Below are 25,898 nucleotides of genomic sequence, written 5' to 3'. Positions count from 1 at the left end.
GGCAAGGCAGCGGCTCTGTGTCCTGTGGACCGTCCTCCTAAAAGTCGAGCTCAGGTGCGGCTTGCACCAGGGAGAGTTCCAGGCGCAGCTGAAGCTGTAAACAAACACCAGCTGATGATGTCCGTTTGGGAATTGCTTGTGTGTGAGAAATAAAGATCAAGATCGGGAGCTTGATCTGGCCCTTGCAACCTCATTGCAACCAGGTTGAATTTTAGATTCGATTTGATTTTTTTTAAGGAGGGGGCGCTTGACTATTTTTAAGGTACTCTGGAGCTCTTGCGCTGGGGGACTGGGAAGGAGTTCGGGGTGCATTTGGCTGCAAAGGCTTGTGGGGCTGTAGAAAAGGCCAGCTGCCTCATCAGCCTGGGCCATTTCTCCAGGCCTCTCTCTTTCTGATGAAACTACATTTGAAGTCGGTGATTTCCTCTGAGTGTCGAACCCATGCGTGACGAGCATATTGTTTTGTCTTTTCTCCTCTTCTAGGCCTAGGCGGCAGCGGCAAAACAACTTCCCCATGTTCCCCTCCCCTAAAGCCTGGAATTTCAGAGGGGTAAGTGTTTTCCCCGGGCGTGGTCCCGCAGCTGTACACCCTTTTCTGTCTGCTCTAGAGACTGGGGCTGTTGGGGTTGGCTCTACTAACTGGTCTTTGCCAAAAAAGCTGTGTTTTAGCACTTGGAGAAATCACTTTTGTATCAGGGGTTGTGGCTTGGTTAGGAAATGTAAGTGGCTCAATTATAAGCACCCGCCGATGTTCGTTTGCCCTGTAGGTCTAGAGCTCCTGGAAGCATCTGGTGAAGAAGCCAAGTCAGAGTAGAGGAGGGGGAGGCATTGTGCCCGTTTTCTTGGGAACCTGGAGGGACCCAGTGCACAGCGAAGAAAAAAGAAATCGGAAATGTACCATCTGCTAATATGTAGATTTACGACTTCATGGGGAGCTTTGTTTTCCAGAAGGAGAAGTCTGTAAGCTCTAAACAGATTTTTAAGGGAAATCATAAAAATCTCCCAATCATAAAACCATAGACCCTTAAAATTGTATAGTCAGATCTAATCTCCTCTTGATGCAAAGTTTTCTTTCTTAACATAATAATATTAATAGTAATAAAAACAATAATAATAAAGTGTATGGAAGCCCTGACATGTGCTAAAATGAATCCTAGCTCTGATCTTAGGAAAAAGACTGTTGCGTGTGTAAAGAACGTTAAGAGCTCTGTTTCACCACCAGCCTTTGCCTGAATTGTTCCTTCTGCCTAGAACAGAGCCCTTTCTGTCCAGCACTGTACTCCTGTCCTGTCCACACTGCAACTGGCCCACCCACTTCCCATCCCTTAGGTTGAAGGGATGTGGACACACTGTCCACACTCCTATCCTGTCCAGCACTGCACTCCTATCCTGTCCACACTCCTGTCTACACTGCAACTGGCCCACCCATTTCATCCCTTAGGTTTAAGCCTTGACATCGCCTGTGGTGGGGAAGCCTTCTGAACTCAGCCACCTCCTATGGACCCCTGCACTTCCTTCTCATTATTGGGATAAGATAGTGCCCATGGAAATGTAAGATTAGAAGCTCCAAGCATCTGGTGTGTAGAGACCTTGTCATTCTCTCTTGCTCAGTATTGGATCCCTGGGCCTTGTACCTACATACTTAATCAATTTGTTGAATGAATAAATAAATCTTTCACATCCATCGGACACAAAGTCCACTTGAAGCCGTGTTTCAAGCTCACGTCTTTGGTCTTTTCAGCACTGTTTTTTCTAGTTGAGTTCCTCTTTAGTCTCCTACATAGATCTTAGTCATTTTCCCCAAGTGTGTTATTAAAAATAAATATAGAGCATGGCTCTGTTTTCGCTACGTTTACAATATGCTTTTCACTGAGTACAAAGAGAAATGTGTACCTCTTAAATAGATGGGCATGTCTTATGGAATGTAAGTCGTGTGTCTCCTAAGCTCTTTATGGTTTTACGGATAAGATCCCCATTCCTCTGAGTGGGTTCAGTAGGATGATCATAACCATTAGGTGTGAAAAACCTTGTGTGGTCAAATAAACATGGGGCACACTGAGAGCACCTAATTAAGTATGTTCACCACTGCAAGACTTCTCAGAGTCTTTGATGTGTTGCTGCGCTTGGAGACTATGTTAAGGTGAGTTGATGGCATTGGTGGCATTTCCCGTAGTCATTGCTCATTAATCCTTGTTGACAAGATAGTTTGTACACACTTTGGAATAGTTGACATTTATTGTCAATTTTGAGCTGTAGAGAAATTAGACCTCTTATGAACAAGTGGGCCTTTTGGGGAAGACATTTATTTTTTCTCTGTCTCTGGCCTCCCCTCAGGATACCCTACCCTTCCTTCTGCTTCAGCAGTGGTCACTAGCCAACTCTTGTGGTACATCTAGGGTGACCAGCCACCCAAGTTTGCCAGCCATTGTCCTGGTTTTAGCACTGGAAGTCCCAGGCAAGCTGGGACAATTAGTTACCATACCTATAGCTATAAGACCTCTCCAACTGTTTTCCCTTCAAAAATGTTTTGTGGATTTTTGAGCACAACTCTGTTTATAGAAATTGCTGCTCAAAAGAACCTTTAGGTACATCCTTGGCTTAAGTGACCCTTTGATAGCTTCAACCCTGCATGGTAACCTTTGGAATTAGGGAATCATTGCAGAAGAACAAACAAACTGTCCCTGGCTAATTGCAACCAAATAGGGGACAAAATCTCATGCATTGTTGATTTCAGCTTCCTAGCTCCCCTCAAATTCTTAGCCAGCTCATAAGGTTTTTTTTTTTTTTTTTTTTTTTGTCCCAAATAGTTGAAATTGTTGGAGTGAGTAGAGTCTGTTAGGTGGTTAGGTCAGCTGTGGTGTTTATTTTGGTCCCTTGTCCTTGCTTTGATTTCTCCTGGCCCCTGGGGCTTATTGGTAAAGTTAGACAAACTGACATCAAGATATGCCCGAGGGAGATGGTCTGAGGTTTGATCAGTTGCCGGATTGGCCAAACTGATCTCTCCATGTCTTTTGGAGCATAATCCTCCCTGACACGGAGAGGGTAGGAGGGAACACTACCAAGTGGAAATACCCTTACTCCCAGCCAGGCCATGCTTTGTAACCATCATTATGGTAATTGGAACTGAAGAACAAGAAGGACCCAGAATGCCAGGATGAGGACATTTGAGGCATTATCTAGCTAATACATTTTTTGTAATGAAATGTGACTCCCAGGCCTGTTAGATTGAGCTGTGCATGCTGTCCTAGGGCAGGGCATGCTTTTTGTGAATGCTTTATTTTCTTCTTTATTGAGAAAGAAAGGTTTTAGAATCTGTGCATTAGTAAATTTTCCTTATTTATATATGTGGCAGAGGAAACCATTAAAAGCGTTCATAATTCCATTCCTCTTTGGCATGTAAAAAATAAAGACCCTATGTTAGTTCACTTATATTCTGGGCATTGATGGATTTTGGGGTTGGGGTGGGGAGAAGTGGTTGGAGAAGATGGATGGTAAAAGGTGAGAGGACAAGGAACCACATCACTCTAGAGAAGAAGCCAAGAGGGAGACTTCTTGTCTTTGAACCAGAAACATTCACTGCAGATCTGCATTACTCCTCAAGGCATTAGGAGTAGGCTTTGTGGTTTTCCTTTTTTGCGGGGGGGGCTACAGTTTTTGGCTGTGGAGAGGTTTAGGAAGAGCTGGTGACCCATGGATGACATTCTTTCTACCTACCAAGTGATTTAGCCCTTTATAGGAGTTGTCCTTATTAAGTGCAGGTTGTGTCTCTTGATTCCTATCCTTGCTGAAGCAGACAGAGGCCCTTGGAGGTACCAACCTGACTCCCCCACCTTCCTGAACAAGAGGTCAGGTCATGCCCATCTCTCACCAGACCCATGAGTGCTGTGCATATGCTCACAGAAAGAAACCAAGAGGAGGTTTGGTGGGGGGGGGGGGCTTATGGTAGGAACATTGTGAGTAAAACCAGAGCAGAATGACAGTTATAAGAAGGTGGGACCCTGCAGTACTGTTGCTAAGTGCTTCCGTCAGGGCTTACTGCACATCTGGTCCCCATCTGGTCAGGACAGTGCTGAGCTCAGAATTTCCACCCTTCCTTGTGTAAATATTTACTACAGCTCCTCCTTTTAGGTGAGAGAGAAAGAGTGACAGACTCAAGGAGGAAACTCATTCTAAAAGTATGGAAATCTTAGGAACAAATCTCCTACCATTGCCTACCAATTAACTAGGAAATACTTAGCAAGCCCTACTGCTCCATTACAAGGCATTGTTTAGGTGTTAGAACTGACGTTTCCATTAAATAGCAACCAAATTTCATGACTGTTGCTTGTCTTGTCTCTTTCTCCAGTGCCTGGTCTTTACTCTTGCCCAGGCCATTTGGGGAGAAATTTCTAGACTCTGAAGCTTTGGGCATTATAGCCCCAACCTTTTAATTTCCAGATGTGGAAAATAAAACCTAATATATTTGTCATGACTCTTGATTGCAAGTAATAGAAGCTCACTTAAAGGTAGCGCAATTGGAAAGGGAAATTAATTGGCTCATGTGCCTAAGGGACACTGAGGTGTGGGTAGGCTTCAGGTACAACAGTATCCAGGGATACTCCCTCTCAGCTTTGTTGCTCTTGGGGTATTGGTTTTATCCTGCATACTACATTTGAACTCTTTTGGAGGGAAAGGATGACCAGAAGCAACAGCTCATTCCCAGAGGAAGGACAAGCTTTTGATTCCAGGGTCCACATATGAAATCCTAGTGAACGACTCGAACTGCCCTGGTTTGGGTCACATAGCTACGTCTTGGCCGATCACTGTCGCCAAGAAGACAGACAAGCCTTGGTCATGTGTTCCCTCTGAGAGAGCTAGACAGACGGGACTTTGTCAGGACAGTGCCATGAGAGCCACTTGAGGTAGGGAAGGGTCATTGGCTCCAAGGAAGAGTTTGATGCTGTTACCAAATCTCTCCTGGTCTTTCCCAGGAGGTCAGAGCTAGAACCTGGTTTTCCGATGGTGGGTTCTGTGCCTGCTCCATGCTGCCTTGATGCATCCCAGGTGCTGTGTTTGGAAGCAAGTGCCTGAACCTCAGTGTCACTGAATATTTCCTGAAGGTCACTCTGGAATGTTCTAAAATTCACAACTTAGTAGAGTGACAGTCTCTGAGACTCAATACATGCACGGCCAGGCCCGTGTTTATTGCGACCTCACTGTCCACTCTGCAGTGAAGGGGGCACAGCATTCTCTCTCTTGCAGCCTTACTAGGTGTATTTACCTCCACTTACTGAACATCAGCTCCGGGCAAGGCCGTGGCAGTCCCGCATGGTAGATGTATTTATTCCCACGTCAAGGTGAGGACACAGAACCCCACATGTGCTGGCTTGCCTAAAATCACAGCCGTGGTAAGTGACAGAGCCAGCATTTGAACCCGGGACTGTCTGTCCCCAGGCCATTAGAGCTATTGCCTCTTTATTTATTTTTTAAAAGATTTTATTTATTTATTTGAGAGAGAGAGAAAGAGCGTGCATAAGCAGGGGGGAGGGGAACAGGGAGAGGGAGAAGCAGGGTCCCTGCTGAGCAGGGAATCCACCCAGAACTTGATCCCAGGACCCCAGGATCATGACCTGAGCTGAAGGCAGACACTTAACTGAACCACCCAGGCACCCCACATATTGCCTCTTTAAACAAGGCTGGTGACATGGACTTTTCTTCAAAGAAGTTAGACATGAAGATCTTTTTTAAAATGTTAGGAATGAGTGAGTATGCTATGGTAAACTTCCATCACCCAGAATCTCTTCTAGTTCCCTTCTACTCCTTTGGACCTCATTTTTGAAAGGTTTGATCTTCCCTCCTTTTTTTTTTTTTTAATGAAAATGTTAATTTGTTACCTAGTTTTGTATTTGTCACGATGAATGCCATTATAACAGCTCCGTTCCTCCCAGGTAACTAGCACCTGGCATTCACGTAGGTCACACCCGGCACTGTGTGGAGTGCTTTATGCATATATTACTTCCCAGAACAATCCCGAGAGCCTCATCCTCATTTCACAGATGAAGTAGAGTGTGTTAGTTTTCGATCACTGCACAACAAATTACCGCAAATTTAGCAGCTTGAAACCCCAGCTGTTCATTAGGTCCCAGTTCTGCAGGTTGGAAGTCTGGGCACGGTGTGCTGGCTTCTCCGCACAGGGTCTCACAAGACCGGAATGCAGGTGTCGGCGGGAGTAGAGTCTCACCTGAGTCACAGAAGCCTCTTCTAAGCTTATTCAGGTTCTTGGGGGGAATTCAGTTTCTTGGGGTTTTAGGGCTGACATCCCCATTTCTTTGCAAATTGTCAGCCAGGGGAGGCTCTTAACTCCTAGAGGCCCCTCTCAGGTCCTTGCCTGATGGCATCCTCCGTCTTTAAAGCCATCCATGGAGACTCCGCGTCACATCAAATATCGCTTATGCTTCCCGTCTCTGACTTGAGAAGGAGCCCAGTTCCTTTTAAGGAGTCACCAGATTGGATCACCACCCAGATCATCTTCCTTTTGATCTTAAAGTCAGTGATTAGTAGTCTAATCATAGGGGTGATACCTCCTCACATTCTCTGGTTTTGCCTGCACTCAGGAGAGGAGATTATACATGTGTACACTAGGGGCTGGGGGTTTGGGGGGCCCTGCTAGAATTCTGCCCACTGGGCAGAGGTTTAAATGTGGAGCAGCTTGCTCAGGGTCACGGACAGATTCTAACCTGAGCTCGCCTCATTCCAAAGCCCATGTTCCTTGCCTGTACCTTTGGGAACTTCTCCTCAGTGTGAAATTACTAACCTCCCTAATATACAGAGGACTCTTGCAAAACAATAACACAAATCTGAAAACCCAGTAGGAAAGTAGTTGAAGGGTATAAATAAACAGCACGGAAGAGAAAATACATATGACCAGTAAACAGAGTCAAGTTGCTCATTGTAACTCATACTTTAAAAATATTTTTAGGGGGCGCCTGGGTGGCTCAGTGGATTAAAGCCTCTGCCTTCGGCTCAGGTCATGATCCCAGGGTCCTAGGATCAAGCCCCGCATCGGGCTCTCTGCTCGGCAGGGAGCTTGCTTCCTCCTCTCTCTCTGCCTGCCTCTCTGCCTACTTGTGATCTCTATCTGTCAAATAAAATAAAAAATAAAATCTAAAAAAAAAAAATATTTTTAGGAGTGCTTGGGTGGCACAGTTGGTTAAGCATCCAACTTTTGGTTTCAGCTCATATCCTGATCTCAGGGTCATGAGATCAAGCCCCACACTGGCTCAGTGTGAAGTCTGCTTGGACTGAAGTCTGAAGTCCAAGCAGACTTCACTCTGCTCCCCTTCCCCTGCTCTTTCTCTATCTCTCAAATAAATATAAATCTTTTAAAAAATAAATAAAAAAGAAATATTTCAAAATGACAAAATAAATAAAAACAATACTATAATAATGTATTTCATTTATTTAGCTCTTGGAATTTGTTAGCTACTGTTCTTAGCGCTTTACAAGTCATCACACCTCCAACAACCCTATTAGATAGATACTGTTATTATACCCAGTTTCTGGATGGGCAAACTGAGGCCCTGAATTTTAATTACCCATCTCCAAGTTTGCACAACAATAAAGTGGTGGACCCAGCTTTTGAACCCAGGCAGCCTGTGCTCTCAGGCGTGTGATGGTTGAAAGTGTGAGTAATGTAGAAGCACATAGTATACAACTATATGTTTAGGATTAAACCAGTAAGTAAAGAAAAAGAAAACTAACAAAAACAAAATAGCCCTGTATAGGAAGAGAACATATTATTACACCAAAAAAAGTCTGAAGGAATATCACTGTTGACTGACAACCTGGGTGGTACCAGGGAACTGTTGCTATGGTAGTTCCGTTTTTGGCAAGGTGTGAGTTTTTGAGAGAGGGCATATATTGCTTTTATAATTAGCAAAAACAACAAAACTTATAATAATTAAACATAAACTCCTTCCACAAGCAAGAAGAGGCTTATTTTAAAACTTCTGGCGCTTAGAGAACATCAGGGTGCATCACTGAACACGTGTTCTGGCAGAACATCTGGGGGCTGATCGAATCTGGGCGCATAGAAGAGGCAGGTACCTACCCCGCTGGGCAGTAAGACATTTGCCCCCACCTGTCTCACCATCCTCCTCACCCTCCCCCACCCCCCACCTCCAATAGGCTCAAGGCTGCCGCAGTGCACTCACAGGGTGAACTCTGAGTTTGGTGGACAGTCCTTGGCCATCACAACAAAGGCATACGTCGTGAAAAGGCACTTGCTTTGAAGGCGCAATGCCAATTGGAAACTCAAGACAAAGCACATTTCAGAGCATCAAGTCCTCATTGGCAGAATGGGGACAGTAATGCCATTTCTCAAAACGTGAGACTTAGTTATAATGGGTGTAATGTGATCTGAATAATGCTTCCATCTGGTTAAGTGTGCAGAAAATACTAGCTCCTTGTAACTAGAGTTCTCTTACACCTGAAATGACTGTTTCCTAAATACGTGTGTTTCAGAGATGCCTTTTCCGTGTGAGATGCCCCCTCAAAAGGAAAAACTGACTGTCTCTGGTTTCCGCTGGGCCCTCTTGCCTCATTTCCCTTTGGGCAGCAGAGAAGCCAGCCAGCCAGCAGCTGCTGACACCTGTGAGCAGAAGCCCCTGTCATCTTCCGTCTGCTGACACCAACGATATGTCAGGCACACTGAAGCTCAGTTTTAGATTCAAAAGCAGTTTCTTTTTTTGGTCACCTTTGAGGTCTCTGGGGACATAGTGGCTTTTCTGACAGTAGTACAAATTCTGAACTTTGGAGGCAGAATTTATAGATGCCTTTATTTTAGGTTGTTAATCGATCATTCCCTTTTGTGTTCCAGAATTACGCAGGGTAAAGATAATTTTGACTTTATTTTTCTGGGTTAAGAAATCTTAGTTGCAGGTGACAGAAACAACTCAATTTGGCTTAAACAAGAAAAGTTTTAAAAATCACAGAGGTCTGGGGATGCCTGGGTGGCTCAGTCAGTTAAGCGTCTGCCTCCGGCTTAGGTCATGATCCCATGGTCCTGGGATCGAGTCCCGCATCGGGCTCCCTGCTCAGCGGGAAGCCTGCTTCTCCCTCTGCCTGCTGCTCCCCCTGCCTGTTCTCTCTCTCTCTAACAAATAAATAATTAAATAAATAAACAAATAAATAAACAAAATCTTTAAAAAAAAATTACAGAGGTCTGGGGGACTATCTCATGGGATGAAGTGGGGCCTTAGAAGCCACTGGAACTGGGCACCAGGAATCCCGGAGGATTTTGGATTCTTCTGTTATTTGCTGCATTTTCTCTGCAGACCGACTTCTTCCATTTCTCTCTGCTGTGGAAATGCAACCATATGCACAGAGCAACCTCTTTGCTCTCTGAACCAAGATTACTAGAGAGCGATTTTGATTGGTCCAGCTTAGGTCAGGTGGATATTCCTGGACCAGTCAGCAGTAGCCCTGGAAGTGGAGTCTTGCTGTACCACTGTGTTGGCTCCTATGTTAACTATAGTGATGTGGAGGGGCACCTGGGTGGCTCAGTGGGTTAAAACCTCTGCCTTTGGCTCAGGTCATGATCTCAGGGTCCTGGGATCGAGCCCCGCATCAGGCTCTCTGCTCAGCAGGGAGCCTGCTTTCTCCTCTCTCTTTCTGCCTGCTTCTCTGCCTACTTGTGATCTCTGTCAAATAAATAAATAAATAAAATCTTTAAAAAAAAAAAAACAAAAAAAACTATAGTGATGTGGAGAAGAAGGAGACAGTTTCCAGAAGAAGGGGAGAGGCACTAGGCAGATACTAACAATTCTTGTCTACAGAAGTCTTCTCCTCCCACAGTAAAGGATAGTCATCCTGATTCTCAGGGTCTGGCTTTCAGGTGGACAAAACACACTCCTCTTCTTTCATGTTTGGTTCGAAGTGGTCCTTTTAGTTATGTTGCTTTGTTTTGTTTTGTTTCAACCATGAAGGTCTAACCTGGGGGCAAGAATAGACTGCTGGTAAGACACAAGACATAATTGTCTTCTGGGTTAATTGAAATAATAGCAGATCCTGGAAAACTGCATTCTGAAATGGCTCAAGGATGTTTCTATAATATTGGAAACTATTGGAGCTTGATCTTGGGTTTTAAATAGAAAATAGCCCAAGTATCAGTTGCATGTTGCTTTGTAGTTTGCCAAATTTGTGACTTCTTATGGAACTTTTTATTTTTCATTTAATTTATTTTTTATTTTTTAATTTTTCATTTTAATCAAATTTAGCTTTCATTACACAAACAGTAACAGGGCAATGATCTTGTCACCTTCAAAAGACCATGCTATTTGCAGATGTGGGAGGAGATGGTAATGTTGAGAACCAAGGGGATACACCTATTTGGAAAATCCCTTTTCTGAAGCTGAAACGTCCCCTTCCATTTTCCTTTTCCCCTCCCTGTTAGATTATATTTTCTATTTCCTGCCCACGTGAAAAGCTGGGGGTAGGGATTAAAGCCTTTTGCATGGGGGGTGGTTGGAAAAGGTTTGTCACTGACTTTCCTTCTCTCCTATTGACTTCTTCCTCTTCACCGTCAGTGGTCTATTCGATGGATTGAATTTGGTTTAGCTCACTGTGACTCTGTGTACCCCCTCGCCCCCTTTTCAAGTGCTCAAACCACACTGTCCGTTAAACCAACACACAATGAAAAGCAGGGGGGTAAAAGCTGGAGGAAATTAACACACTGCAGAGAGAATGCAGGCGGGATGGAAAGATTCCCTCGGATCGTGGGGTCCACAATGCTGATGTGTCCTTTCTTTCTACATACTGCCTTGGCCTTCCTCATAGATGATGTAATTGATGATGATGATGCGGTGTTGAAGTTTACACATGGAGCCAGAATGGATATCTCCATTGGGGTAGCCAAAGTAAGGTCTTCTGTATGTTAAGTGCTCAGATGTATTTAGTGCCCCTGTATATTTAGTACCTCTCCAGTCTCACCCCACCTCCTCACCATGCATCACAAACACTTAGTAACCAGCTGCTTTATGAATATTAGGTTCTTTTGTTCCCTGCACCCTCTCCTTTCTATGTTGGCCATATACATGTTCTACTTACTAACCACTTATTTATACTTAACTTAAATATTTCTGTTTCTGAAGATAAATAAGTCTTAAACACCTTCTCATCTTCAGTAATTGAAATAAATATTTTCTAAAACTGTTGCTTATTCCTTCTTGATTACATAAGGCCCATTTCTAGGTGTGCTGCCCCATATAAGCCTGATGATGAAAATTCTTCTCTTACTTGGTTTTTGGGCACCAGACACTTGTCTTCCTTTACGCAGGCTCTCTCCTTCTGCCATTCAACTCTGGAAATCTCAATGAATACAACTCCTGGATCAGCCTTTTCGTGTATGATCATTACTGCTGCTTCTACAAGGTGCTGGTAATGAAACCAGCTGGATTAGATGCTGCAGCGGCAACATGTGGACCACCAGTGCCCTGACCTGGTTAATGCACTGTGAGGGAGGAGGAAATGTTTTGTGCACAACGCTGCTAATACACGATGTGTTTTTGTATCTTCAGGGCTGATTTGACCTAAGATCCCATTTAGGATAAAAGGAGGAATGAGGCTGATTACTTTTTCAGAGACAGACAAGGATTTGTTTAAAATCATAGCTCTGATTTGTAAAAGGTGCCATGGAGTGGTATCAGGGAAATGCATTTTATTAACACAGGTTCAACTAAACCTGTTCATTAAAAAGGGGGGTAGGGAGAGAACTTACAACTCAGTGTTAGATGGGTTGGTGAACTTGCTGTGCTGTTTGTCAGTCCCAGTGGGGAGATGGTAATTCTAGGTCTTGATGTGGACTTTTTATGTAGCTTCTTCCTAAAATCAAGCAACAGTTATCAGGGGAGAAACTGAAGATCTATGTGCAGTATTTGTTCTGGCGGTGGGGTAGGAACTGATGAGTATGGTTTATAGAGAGAAGGCATGTCAGACTTTACCTGGTGCCCTTCTAAGGAGTTTCCATGATTATTATTTTTATTCTCTGTGTTATTTTTTTCAACTTTTATTATGAAAAATGTCAAATATATGGAAAGTTGAAATATGACAGCAATGAACAACCCACTGGCTGGAATCAACAATCACTGGTATTTTGCTCTGTGTATCTGTTTATGTATCCGTTGATGTATGTATCTATCTATAGCTGTTTATGCAGTCTGGACTTATTTTACTAAGCCATTTCAATTGCAGATACCATTACCCTTCACTTCTAAATACTTCAGTATATGTGTCCTAACAATAAGGGTTTCCTACATTTCAGTAAACATCATTACCAAACCTATGAGAGTTACTAAAAATTCCCCGTTTCCTAAGACTCATTCCATATTCATATTTCTGCAATTGTCTTTTATAATTGGTTGTCCACCCAAACCATTCAAAAGCCATGCATTACTTCTATTTGGATTTTTTAAAATCTAATTGAGAACGATTTTATTTCGTTACTACGTTTTTTAGTCTTTTTTATTCTCAAATACTTCCCTCATCACGATTCCTCCTGTTTAAAATGATAATTGACTTTTTGAAAAGACCAGCCCAGTTGCTTATGGGATCTGGGCTCACATTTAAATTTATCTGGTTGCTTCCTTATGATGTCATTTAACTTACTCCTCTGTCTTTTATATTTATAAAGTGATAAGTCTAAAGGCTTGGTTTGTTTCATGTTACACACTTTTGGGCAGGAAAACATCCCGAGGGATGCCAGCTTCTTGGCATTCAGGGGCACGTTAAGAGGCACACAGCAGTAGGTTGTTTGTTATGCTGACGTGCTAGACAGGGTTGATGCTGATGCAAGCCCCAGCTCTCAGTGAGGAGCAACTCTACTGTAGATTCTTTGATGGTTATTTTTAATTAATTAATTAATTATTGTCAATCTACCTTTCTTTAATTTTTAAAAAAATTTTCATTTCAGTATAGCTAACATACAGTGTTATATTAGCTTCAGGCACACGATCTAGTGATTCAGCCCTTCCATACATCACGAAAAGTGTACTCTTTTTTTTTTTTAAAGATTTTATTTATTTGACACAGACAGAGATCACAAGCAGGCAGAGAGACAGGCAGAGAGAGAGGGGAAGCAGGCTCCCTGCTGAGCAGAAAGCCCGATGTGGGACTCGATCCCAGAACCCTGAGATCATGACCTGAGCCGAAGGCAGAGGCTTAACCCACTGAGCCACCCAGGCACCCACGAGAAGTGTACTCTTAATCCCCTTCGCCCATTTCACTTACCACCTCCCCTTTGGTAACCATGACTTTGTCCTTGGTAGATATTTTAGACAGAAAACAAACAAAAACGAAAACGAAAAAACAAAAACCAACACCCTCCCCCCCAAAAAAACCCCTACAAAACCCAGGTACTTGTTCTATTACCTCAGGAAAAAGCTGTTTAATGAGAGAATATACAATTGCAGGAACCCAGGATTTCTCTGCTCGGTTTCATTCTTCCTTTCTCTACTTTCCCCTTCTGATGCATAGGTCCTGCTCCCAACGTCTTCTCCATGCATGGGACACCTTGGGCTGGTCTGACTCAATTTGGCTGGGATCTTTCAGCAGCTAGCTCTCCTACAGCCCACTGGGTAGTCTCAGGTGCCGCATCCCCAACTCCCTAAGAAAACTCTGATCATATCAGCTCATATTTCTCTGGCTGGGCCTTCCAAGTGGTGGGCAGGCTGCTGGTCAGTTCTTAGAAGGGCTTCCTTCTTCCTTGGTCCAGTCCTGTGCGGCTAGAAAGTCAGGGTCAGTGCATCTGCTATTCACCAGTTTGGGCAAGGGATGAACTTCACTGAGACTCAGAGTCCTCACCTGAAAATATGTCTAGCTCATTGGGTTCTGGTAAGGAGTAAATGAAATAATTCATACCAAGTATTTATTTAATTTTTAAAAAATTTTTTCTTAAGATTTTATTTATTTATTTGTCAGAGAGAGAGAGAGAGAGAACACACTCACAAGCTGGTAGAGGCGGAGAGAGAAGCAGGCTCCCCGCCAAGCAAGGAGCCCGATATGGGACTCGATCCCAGGACTGTGGGATCATGACCTGAGCCAAAGGCAGCAGCTTAACTGACTGAGCCACCCAGGCGTCCCCATACCAAGTATTTAATAAAAACTTTCCCCCCCTCTGCTACCCCTTTTATCTTTTGTTCACTCAACAGGAACTGTGGGGAAAGTGGGGCCAGTTCCCTGGAAAGAAAATGTGGGAAAATATACCAAAAACATTTCTGAGATAGTAGAAAAGCTTTCCATTTATCTACTATTTTTCCAAGTTATAGAGTGATCATCTCAGGCCCTGGGTTGTGGGAGACTGAGTCTGGACCATGTGTTCTTCACATGTGCTGTGCTATTAAACAAACAAAGACATACTTGATGTATATGGGAATTTGCACTGATTTAGAGGGAGGAAAGAAAATTTCTTACACAAAAAGCTATTGAACGAGTTTCAAATGTAGTCCGCATATATTGTTGAACATTCTACTGTATTCGTTCTGATAGGTACGGACTTGCAGTAATTCAAATCTTACGTATCATGTGAAGTTTGGCAGTGGATTTAATTCTGAATTTATTTTGCGAGCATCTCTCTACACGGGCTGTCTCTCTGTCCTGTCACAGACTGGTACATCGAACTGGCTGTTCTTGGCTCCTTAACTATGGTACCTTAGTTGCCCAATGAAAATATCCAACAAATGTCTACATTCTTCTCATGCTTGTGGTTTCGATTGCATTTTTTATATGTGGGGAAAATGAGCATCTTGTTTTGAAGGATGAAAAAAGATAATTTTGATATTGAGAGAACATTCAAAATCACTGACCTCAGCAGGTCAGTCTGAGGATTGGAAATTTTTCAAAATGTTGCTTTTCACCTGCAGATTTAATCAGCCTTTTTTTAAAAGTGGTCATTTGGAATGCTAGTGAAGGTGAGGTAGGACAGATGCCCTCACAGGTGTTCAGGGGCATTGTTACTTGATCATCTTTCTGGAAAGCTGTTCATGTCAAGAAACATTAACATATTTATGGCCATTGGCCCAATAATTCCGCTTCTAGGCATCTGTCCTATAGAAGTCACCAAACACGTGGATTAAGATTGATGCACAAAAGTATTTAGTGCAGCAATCACTGTAATGACACAAAAAAGTGGAAAAGTCTAAGTGTCCAGTAATTTAGGGTCAGTGTGAATCGTGTTTTGTTTGTAAGTGTGTGTATTACGCAGCCATAAGGGGATGTTGTGGAAGAGTGTGAGTCAGTGAAAATGTTTCTTATGTTTTCAAAAGCAGGAAATAAAATTGTATATACAATAATGATACTGCTATTAAAAAATTAAACATGCCAAAATATTAATAATGATTTCCTCCCAGTATGTGAGCTTGAAGTGACGTTTTTTCTTTTATTTTGGCTTTTCCAAGTTTCTACAGGGTGTGTGTGCACGTACGTAATTTTCATAATGGAGAAGAAAAATTGAGGGGAGAAGACAGCTATTTGAACTGTAACTTTGAAGTGGAGTTTTAGGTTTTAGGTTTAAGAATAAAAATCATCCCAGCAGGCAAGAGGAATAAATCTAAGTCAGGAATTCAATGAATTGGCCCAAATCCCGTGGTTACTTAAGATGGAATTTTAAAATAAGGCATCTGTTTATGTAGGAGTTTCAAATGTGAGAACTGGACGAAGGTGAACTGGAGGAATTTTGTCTTCCTTTTCTAATGTCAACAACAAATCCATAAATCTTACTCGGATATTTGAGAGGGGAGGAAAGCACCTTAATAAGAATGAACATTGTGTACTCAGCCAAGAAAGAAATCATCCCCCAAAGAGTTAATATTCCAAAGAATTAATAGGTGACTCAATTGCATCTTACTAAGTTGGGGTACATTATTTTGATGGGTTTTAGATGATGGTTTGGGGGGAACACTTTAGAATGCCACTTCTGGAAAATTAAAGAAAAATGCTTAATATGGTAGCCTGTGCATTCTTCGTCTTTGGTTTCATTTATTTTTGAAAGTCAGGGCTACAGATTGCAAAATTGGCTTAGTAATTTGGGGATCAAAAAGGTACTGGCTTTTTAAAAATACCCTTCACCCCAAGGTATGTTTCCTGTCTTACAGCTTGTGTACTTAAAATCAAACATGTTTTTCTTGGGCCAAACCTTTGCCATGCATTAATACATTTATCATCAAATTCTAAAACATCTCCAGGAAGGGAACAACTTGAGCTTTAGACTGAAATAGTCCTTTCAAGTCTGCATTATTGGTACGAACGGCCAAGATTTTGCTGTTCTTGAAACATAATAAAACCTGCTGCTTATTCTTATGGTCTTCATGTCATGTCTTTTTCCTTCTTTTTAAAATGTGCTCATCTCATTATCCAGAATGACTAAGAGGCCCTACATATGTGCCATTAAAACCCTTGTCCTCAGTTCACTCTTCCTTTTGTCCTGATACCCCTTTTGCTCAGGAAGTGACTTCTCCATCTTGTTTCATGAGTCATTCTGACGTGGTTCACCAAAGTCCCTCCATTGACCGTGCCTCCTACTTGAACATGATCCCTCTGCTTTAATAAATGCTCATTTCCCTTCCTTGTCCACTTGGATTTTATTGTGCTCTTTTAGAGCTTTGGTCTAAAGGCTAATATTGCCTATTGTATCTCTTATGTGTAATTTTATGTTATTTGGTGGTGTCAGACTTCTTTAATATATTAAGAAATAGTTCCACTCCCCAAATCAAGGACAAATGTCAAAAAGTGCATGAGAGTGTACAAGTAGACAAGAACAGGGAAGAAGATCCCTACAGTGAGGCAGTAACAGACACTGTAAGTCCATCAATTTGGTTTTATAAGTTCTAGTTGCTTATTCTAAAAACTGATATCTCCATGTGTGTTTCTGGAAGAAACAGGAAGTTGGCATTCTCCCCTCAGCTGCCTTCTGTTTCTTACCCCTGATCCTGGTTTTATTTCTACAAGAATTCAATCGCAGAAGTCTCCGGCTTGGCCATAGGAGGAGATAAAAACATTTTTACCTGTGGTTGGTTGTGTTTATTTAAACAATCTCATGCAACTATTGTTGCTTACAGTCACTGGGCTTATTTCTGCTGCCCCTGGCAAGGTTTATGTTGGCAACGGTGAGGAGATGCTATCAGCAATTCATTGTGTACTGTTTGCATAATGGACAGGGCAGCCAGCTCCAGCCAGTTTTTTATAAAAAATACATCGGATTAGTTGAATGATTCTATTAAGGGGCCTGTCTGGTTGGGAAGTTGCAGTCTGTGACTGTTGATGTCGTGCTCAAGTAGTTGAGGTGCCCCCAGCCACAGCTGATAGGCTGGGTTAGCAGGTTACCCGGTTTCTAGAACATGACTACACCTGCAGTGGGCTGGCCAGCCACACTGCCGAATGGGGGACAGGCATCCGTGAATGAGAACACTGACAAGGCAAGATGCTCAGCTATGTTGTCCTTTGATGCCTCAGGTCCTTTGCACCTCAGAGGATCCAGTGCTATTTCAGAAACGTCAGCCAAGGGAAGATCTGCTGGATTTTCCTTAGTTAATAGCATCTGAACAAAGTTTTCCTTCAGGAACAGTCATCCTGTTCACCACCAACGAGATAACTTGGAGATAAGAACTTTAAAGATATCTAGGGCTTGAGTTTACTTCTTTGCTCCTAGGGTGAAATCATCGCTAGGCACCATGACTATAGAAACACAGGAAGTATGAATTTTTTTTTTTTTTTTTTTTTTTTTTTTTGGTTTTCTGCAGCCACTCAGTGTCTCCTAGCAAAGGTTCTCAAAGCGGCAGTAGCAGCAATAACACCTGGGAGCGCAACAGAAATGCAGACTCCCAGGCCCCACCCCAGACCTCAGAATCTGCATTTTATCAAGATCCTCAGCTAATGTGTGGCCCATGAAGGTTTGAGAAATGCTTTGATTCCTAGGGCCGTTTACCTTCAGCTTGCAGGTACCATCAGCTGCAGTAGAAGTTTCCTGTGCATGTCTTTGGTCGGGATTCAGGGTGATGGAAATTGACATGCAGTTTGTCCTCTGTTTCTTTCTTTCTTTTTTTTTTTTTTAAAGATTTTATTTATTTATTTGACAGAGATCACAAGTAGGCAGAGAGGCAGGCAGAGAGAGAGGAGGAAGCAGGCTCCCTGCTGAGCAGAGAGCCCGACTCGATCCCCAGACCCTGGGATCACGACCTGAGCTCAAGGCAGAGGCTTTAACCCACTGAGCCACCCAGGCGCCCCTTGTCCTCTGTTTCTACTAACAGAAAGTAGAGCCACAGTGAATTCCAGTGAACCCATCCCTGGGACCCTACCACTTAGTACAAATCCCTCTGTGATTCAGACATAGTAAAAAGAGGCTAGAGGCAGGGTTGAAAATTCTGGCATCACCACTTGCCTTGCTATACCTTCCTTCCACACCTGGGAGTACCCACATCATAGCATGGAAAGGTCTTCCCGGAACTCTTTCTCTTATGCAGTACTGTATTTTTTTTTTTCTTTCTCATAATGTGCCTTTTGCTGATCTAGTAAGTGTCCTGTATTGTCCTGGGGAGCAGAGTCACCACACCTGGACATGCGACTCGTGGACAAGAGAGCAGTCTGTGATAAAGAGGAGAGGGGTTCCTTCCACCTCTGGGCACTGAGGCCCATGTGTTATGTAATGCATTTCCTGCCTTTAATTATTTACCTGTCTTGCCCTGCCTGTCCTCTGTCCTGGCTACTGTTTGCTTTGTTCTGCAGTGGAGGAATGTGGCCTCTCTGGGGTTTAAATCCCCCTCAACCCTGGCCACTTCACGGCATGGTTTTTCCTCAGGTGGCTGTCGCTGGGGGCAGAGGCATATTCTCCAAACCCCACTGTGGCCCAGTGCGTCATGTATGTCTTCATAACGAGAGAGGTTTGGGCAGAGGCTAAGCTGATTACAGGTCTCAAGTGAGGCCCTGAGCACATTTCAGATTCGGAATGCAAATCGTTGTCTGCGGTAATTACAGTTTGTGCCTTGGCCCTGCTCGGCCCCCGTGGTCATTATCTTGGTGCAGAATAAGCAGCTTTGTGCTTTTTGAGTGGGAGGTAATGAGGGGGAGAGAGGGGCGCTTGAGGGACATTTAAGGGCCCATCCCCAAGTCTGAGTGGGTGTAGGACAGACCCAGGTGTGTGTTGGGGTGCCACCATGGACAAACTGTGACCCGTGGGCCAGGAACTCAACCTCTCTGAGCCTCAGCGCCCTCCAGTCTTGGCCTCCAGGAAGGTTGCCCTGTTGATGAGATGGTGATGATGGAATGGGCACTCATCACGGTGCCTGGCACATAGGAGGTGTTGACCAAGGGGGAGATCCGTGGTCTACCAGGTGCCATAAGGGCAGGGATCTGGGACGGGCAAATACACACCCTTCTAAAAGGGCCATTCCCATGCACATATCAGTTACCCCTTCTTCCTGCAAAGGGACTCTGGTGCACCCTTTTCATGCTTCACACGTCGGCAGAATTGACAAGAGCTTAGAGTGCTGGCTTGGGTCAGACTTCCTGCAGGTCACTCTAGCTGTGTGCCCTTTGGTGCTTTGATTAACATCTCTGAGCCATGGGTTTTATTGTTTGTAAAATGGACATCATAATTGTATGTGATTCACAGTGTTCTTGGGGAGATTATCTGTGAAAAATGCCTGTGAAGTTGAGCACCAGGGCTTGGCTCAAAGTATGAAGGGGGTACTATTGTTGTTCCCTTTGCAGAGACAAGGAAATGAAGGTTTTAAGGGCTAAATGACTCTCTCAAGCCTATGGCCCAGATGTGGTGGGGCCCGAACTCTGGCTCAGTAAATTGCCTGGTTCCATGTTAGTGTCACCGTCACTCTGCCTCGAGGTGTTCAGAAATCACTGCACAAAGACTGCCCAGCCATCTGCTCCCGGGCCTCCACTCCTCAGATCCCTCATTTTTGTTGACAATTTTTCTTTAAAAAAAAAAATTATTTATTTTAGAGATGGAGAGAGAGTGGCACTGAGGGGAGGAGCAGAGGTTGAGAGAAAAAATCCTCAAGCAGATTCCCTGCTGAGCATGGAGCCCAGCGTGGGATTTGCTCTTACGACCCAAAAATCATGCCTGAGCGGAAATCAGATGCTTTGCTGACTGAGCCACCCAGGTGCCCTGACAAATTCTTTCTTCAATTGGGTTAAAGTGGATCATAGTACTATTATTATATTACTATATTATACAATGTTATGTATAATATGTTATATAATATTAAAATAGGAATTTATATAGCCTTGTGTGGTGGATGCTCTTTTTAAAAAAATTTTTTTTTATTATTAACATATTGTATTATTAGCTCCAGGGGTAGAGGTCTGTGAATCGCCAGGTTTACACACTTCACAGCACTCACCATAGCACATACACTCCCCAATGTCCATAACCCCACCCCCCTTCTACCTACCCCCCTCCCCCTGGCAACCCTCAGTTTGTTTTGTGAGATCAAGAGTCTCTTATGGTTTGTCTCCCTCCCGATCCCATCTTGTTTCATTTATTCCCTTCCTACCTCCCAACCCTCCACATTACCTCTCAACTTCCTCATATCAGGGAGATCATATGATAATTGTCTTTCTCCCATTGTCTTATTTCGCTAAGCATAATACCCTCTAGTTCCATCCACATTGTTGCAAATGGCAAGATTTCGTTTCTTTTGATGGCTGCATAGAATTCCATTGTATATATATATACCACATCTTCTTTCTCCATTCATCTGTTGATGGACGTCTAGGTTCTTTCCATAGTTTGGCTATTGTGGACATTGCTGCTATAGACATTTGGGTGCATGTGCCCCTTCAGATCACTACATTTGTATCTTTAGTGTAAATACCCAGTAGTGCAATTGCTGGGTTATAGGGTAGCTCTATTTTCAACTTTTTGAGGAACCTCCATGCTGTTTTCCAGAGTGGTTGCACCAGCTTGCATTCCCTGTGGTGGTTGTCTTACTCTTATTACCCCCATTTAACAGATGATAAAATGGAGGTAAAGAGAAGTCAGTAGCCAGAGGTCACATGATAAGCAAAGCACTGGGATTTGAATTCAGGTTGTTTGGCTCGGACATCCTGTTCCTAACCCCCAAGCTAAACTGCTTGCCTTGATTTCCAATCTACTTTCCAGATGTTGTACTCTTGCCACCTTGGTGGGCCCCAGGGTTCCCAGACCTCCTTAGCTCCAAACTTAGCAGACTGCTTCCTAGGGCCCGTCACTGTGTGCTTGGTCACACCTCGCCCCAGAGGGTGGTTCTGGGGACTCCTCTCACAGCTCCCAGGTGCTCATTCAACCCAGGAGGACATTTGTGCCTCAACCTTGTACATTCTTAAAAAAATAAAAATCAGCCTTTCGTTTTAATGACACAACCCAGGGGTAAGGTTCCTGTTATCACATGGGAGGAGTCTGGCCAGAGGTGATTGGAGTTGTAAAGTCAAGTAGCAGGGGAATTCCTTCTTTGCTCCATAAATTAGTGACACGAGAGCTCTGTGTAATTTCACATTATGGGAGAGAATGGCTGTGCTTAACTCCTGTTGGGAGAGGAAATTTGTCTCACTTCTCATTTAGCAAGGAGAGGGAGTTGAGAAGCATAGAAGTGGAATTTTGTTATTGTTGTTAAATTCCTGGCTTTTAGCTAATATATTTATGTATATGTACTTTAACATGGGAAATATCGCCCATATTAGATAGTCATGGCCACTATTCTTGACAAAAAGAATTCTATCTGATCGTGTATCTGTTCTTACTGAAAATCTTTCTCTCATTCTCCATTTTCTTTCTTTTTTTTTTTTTAAGATTTTATTTATTTATTTGACAGACAGAGATCACAAGTAGACAGAGAGGCAGGCAGAGAGAGAGAGGGAAGCAGGCTCCCTGCTGAGCAGAGAGCCCGATGCGGGACTCCATCCCAGGACCCTGAGATCATGACCTGAGCCGAAGGCAGAGGCTTAACCCACTGAGCCACCCAGGCGCCCTCTCATTCTCCATTTTCAACAGGGAGGAGTTGGAATTTCTCCCTTGGTTGCAACCTTCTCTTCTCCCAGCTTAACCACCCCATGCTTCGCATGGCCCTTTGAACATCTCCCCACCTCTCTCCTTCACTGTGGCTCCCCTCCCCTCAGCCTAGCAAAACCCTACCCAACCTTAACGATCTGCTCAAATGGCTCTTCTCCTAGTGGGACCTGAATATTGCCCCTGGCTGTTTCCTCAGTGTTCCTGGTGTTCCAAGGCCATGGAACATGGCAGGATGAGCAGCAAACATTTTTTGCAGGTCTGCATTCCCTCTGGCCCATGAGGTTTTTGTTTTTTGTTTTTTGTTTTTTGTGTTTTTTTGTATGCCCAACACTTTGAGCGCTGAGCTGGGCACTTTTCTGTGAATGAAGGACCCCTGCTCCCTCTTTACACAGGCCCGGCTGTATTTCTTTCCTCAGCAGGGTCTGTGGATAATAGAGAGAATTCCAGGTGATAGGGCTCGAACACCGGGCTGTCAGCTCCGTGAGTGTGGGATCTGCCCTGTTGCTCCAGAGTCTACACTGTGGTTACTGCTCATTTAGTCACCGTCAGACAACTGCCTGAATGAGCACCATGGTAAGGGGCCCGTGTTATAGACCTGGATTCAAACTTCTGTTCCATCACTGCCAAGCTTGGACAACTTCCTTAACCCCTCTGAGCCTGTGTCCTCATCTATAAACTAAGGATAATAAAAGTACCTATCTCATAATGGTCATAGAATTAAATGTTTAATGTCCAGTGCATAGCAAGCCCCCAATCAATGGTGGTTGCCAAAGTTATTAATAGATCAGTTAATCACAGGGCATGTGCTGGAAAGAAAATCAACAGGGTGTCAAGATAGGGGATGAGATGGTGAGGTGGGGAGTGTGATCCTTTAGGCAGCTTGGTCAGGGAAGGCTTCCTGTAAGCTGGGACCAAACTGAGAGAGATGCTGCTGTAACATGAAGATCTGGAGGAAAGGGTTTTCTGGAGAGCAAGTGCTAAGGCCCTGGGAGCAGGAAAGAGCTTAATGAGGAACAGAAAGTGTGACTAGAGCTTGGGAGTTGGCAGGAGAGTAGAATGAGATAAGGGCTTAGGAGGGAGACAGGGGCCAATTGATGCAGGGCCCTGTGGCCCAAGGGACAGTGTTTGGATTGAATTTGAAATGTGAAAGAAGCCATTCAGTCCTTGTGCTCAGAATCAGTCTGCGGGATCAGGTTCTGGACTGCTTCAGCTTTAGCCTGTCCTGTGTTCTGTGGGTATGAGCTAACCCCTAGCAGTAAAACCCAGTTCTGATTGATTTAAGCAGAAGAGAAATTTATTACAGGATATAGGAAGCTCAGAGAATTTCGGAAGGGTTAGGGAACCCGGAACAAGCTCAGATTACACCACTAAACGTTTCCTACAAGCACACTTGCTGCCACTGCTGCGCGGGTGTAGGTAGCACGGTTTGTGCCAAGTAATGTGGCTTCTCAGTTACCCTCATTGCTGCCTCTGTGAGCTGCTGCCACCGCACCCCGCCTCCAAGAATAGCGTCTGCAGTGCTCCTGCTCTTTGCATGCCAGCTTTTGATGCCGCATCTGGGGTGGGATTATCTGATTGGCTGAGCCTAGTTCATGCTCTCCTTCCACAGCCACAAGGGAGGCTGGGAGAGAAAGTGTGTGGCATCCTCATCTCTTTCAGCCGAACAAACGTGGGTTCTCCTTAAACCCAAGAAGACAATTGAACTGCAGAGTATCCAGAGGGCTAAAAATGTCCCTCACAGAGACACGTGGAGTAGGTGACTCATGGGGTCCCTTGGCCTCAACAGCTCTCACCAATAGGTGGTAGCACTTTAAGAAAGAAAGAGCAGACTGCCTTCCTCTTAGACAATGATTTAAGAAAAATAGTGCCAAATTTGGAAGCAACTATTTCTCAGTCTGTTGAGAGGCTAAGAACTTTTTTTTTAAATTAGTTTAGTTCGTGCAGGTGTGTGGGGTAGCATGCTTCCCCCATGTTTATCACAGATTTGCATTCCTGTTGGAAATGCCTTTAGCCATTGTCAGTCCTTATAATTGCTTCTCGTTAGGGCCACGTGGGGCTTATTGTCCAAGATTTTGCTGCGAGGTTTATTGTTTATCTTACACCGTCTCCAGGAAGCTGCAGGCGGAAATCTCTGAGCCTTACCAGGAAGTCTGACTTAAAGGGACAGCTTCCCCAGCAGAGCACTAACTGGGAGAAGGCTCTGAGCTTCCAGCCAGAATCCACTTCCCTCTGGTGGCAGCTGGAAGCCTTTTCTGAGAATCCCGCCCCCCCCCCCCGCCCCCGCTTGGTTTGCTGGTTTCCAGTGTTCGATTGATTCCCTATTGATTCGGATTTAAGAAAAAAGTGGCCATATTTACTCTTTGAGTACACATGGATACACACCAACCAAAATAAAACAAAAACCACTTTCGCTGTGGTGTAGGCAGAATGGAGGCTCTGAGTCACGGGAGCACACACGCCTTTTCAATTTCTTGTTATTTTCTTGGGGGGCAATTTTCGTAGAGACCTTGAACTTTTTAGACAGACAGGGATTTCAAGGAAGTCAGCATTATAACATTGGAAAAGTAAATGGGAGTGGGGGGCGCCTGGGTGGCTCAGTGGGTTAAGCATCTGACTTTTGATTTTGCCTCAGGTCATGATCTCGGAGTTGTGAGTTCGAGCCCCGTGCTAGGCTCTGTGCTGGGCATGGAGCCTGCCCAAGATTTTCTCTCCCCTTTTCTCAGCCCTACCCACACTTCTCCTTCCCTGTCTTAAAAAAAAAAAAAAAGTAAAATAGAACTAAAGATTTAACCACCTTCATATTTTTATTTTCCCTATTGGAAGGAAGAAGGGAAATGGGAAATTGCAAACTTCCATTGTCTTTTTCTTATTAGCTATCTAGTTGACAGCTCTCATTCAAATCAGGATAAAAATCAAATTAGCTCAGATTTAGTACCAACTTTTCAACTTGCTAAGAGGAACATTTTCTGCTTGGAAAAAAAAACCAAGAAGTTATTACTGGCTTTTTTTTTTTAATTGTCTTTTAAAAAATATTTTATTATGAAAAAATTTAAACTTAGGCAAAAATAGAAAGAATAGTATAATGACCCCAATGTTTCCATCATCTGCAGTTCTGCTTTGAAACACATGTTATCAGTTAGATTTCTATAGACCTCTCTACAACCCTGTGAGGGATAATGGAGTCATTATTCCTGTTTTACAGATGAGGAAACTAAGGGTCAGGGGAGTTAAGGGAGTTACCAGGTCTTCAACTAGCAAATGGCAGAGCCAGAGAACACAAAGCTACTCTATCAATTGACTGGTCATCATTTCAGCTAGCCAATTGTTCCCAGAAATTATCTTCAAGGAGATATCTGGATTCAAAATAAGGATGAGAAACTATTTTGTAAAAATGATTTCTGCCTTTGTTATGTATTTCTAACTCAGAAATTCAGTTTGGCAAGGGTTGTTCTTTGAAATGAACAAATTACTGTTTAAAATCCCCCTGAGATATTCAGGTGCTAGGAATACCCCCCCCCTTCATATTCACATTTTCCACTTCTAATCAATTTTGACAGTATAACGGCCAAATAGTAACTCTCATTTCCAAGTAAGGAAGCTCTCTGGCTGGTAGATATCAGCTAATCAGTTTTTAAACCTTTCCTTTTCCTAAGAATTGGGCAGAGGTCAGCAACCCACTGGAGTTTCTCTCTGAACTGACAGTGTAACAAAGAGACGGTCCTTTGAAAAAGCTGTACTCAGGGTGTCCATGTTTCTGAGCAATAAATCAAATGGGCTTATTTGCTAACACCCCAGTCTGCTCCTTGTGGAAATGCTTCAGGCCACCCTTGCTTGTGTTCATGAAGAAGGGGGAGCCCTAGGGTGCTGCTTC

General features: G+C 43.7%; 1 protein-coding gene across 1 annotated transcript in view; it reads left to right on the top strand.

Moving 5' to 3' along the window:
- The window catches only part of LOC111143883 (Rho guanine nucleotide exchange factor 3), a 312,758-nt gene that overhangs the window by 102,941 nt on the left and 183,919 nt on the right, over positions 1-25,898 (top strand). Inside the window, 1 exon segment of the mRNA XM_022497910.1 lies at positions 484-550. Within this exon segment, the coding sequence (XP_022353618.1) occupies positions 484-550 (67 nt within the window).

Source organism: Enhydra lutris, unplaced genomic scaffold (genome assembly GCF_002288905.1).
Source record: "Enhydra lutris kenyoni isolate GAN:26980312 unplaced genomic scaffold, ASM228890v2 scaffoldscaffold10, whole genome shotgun sequence".
Classification (NCBI taxonomy): domain Eukaryota; kingdom Metazoa; phylum Chordata; class Mammalia; order Carnivora; family Mustelidae; genus Enhydra; species Enhydra lutris.
This window is presented reverse-complemented; position numbering and strand designations above follow the sequence as displayed.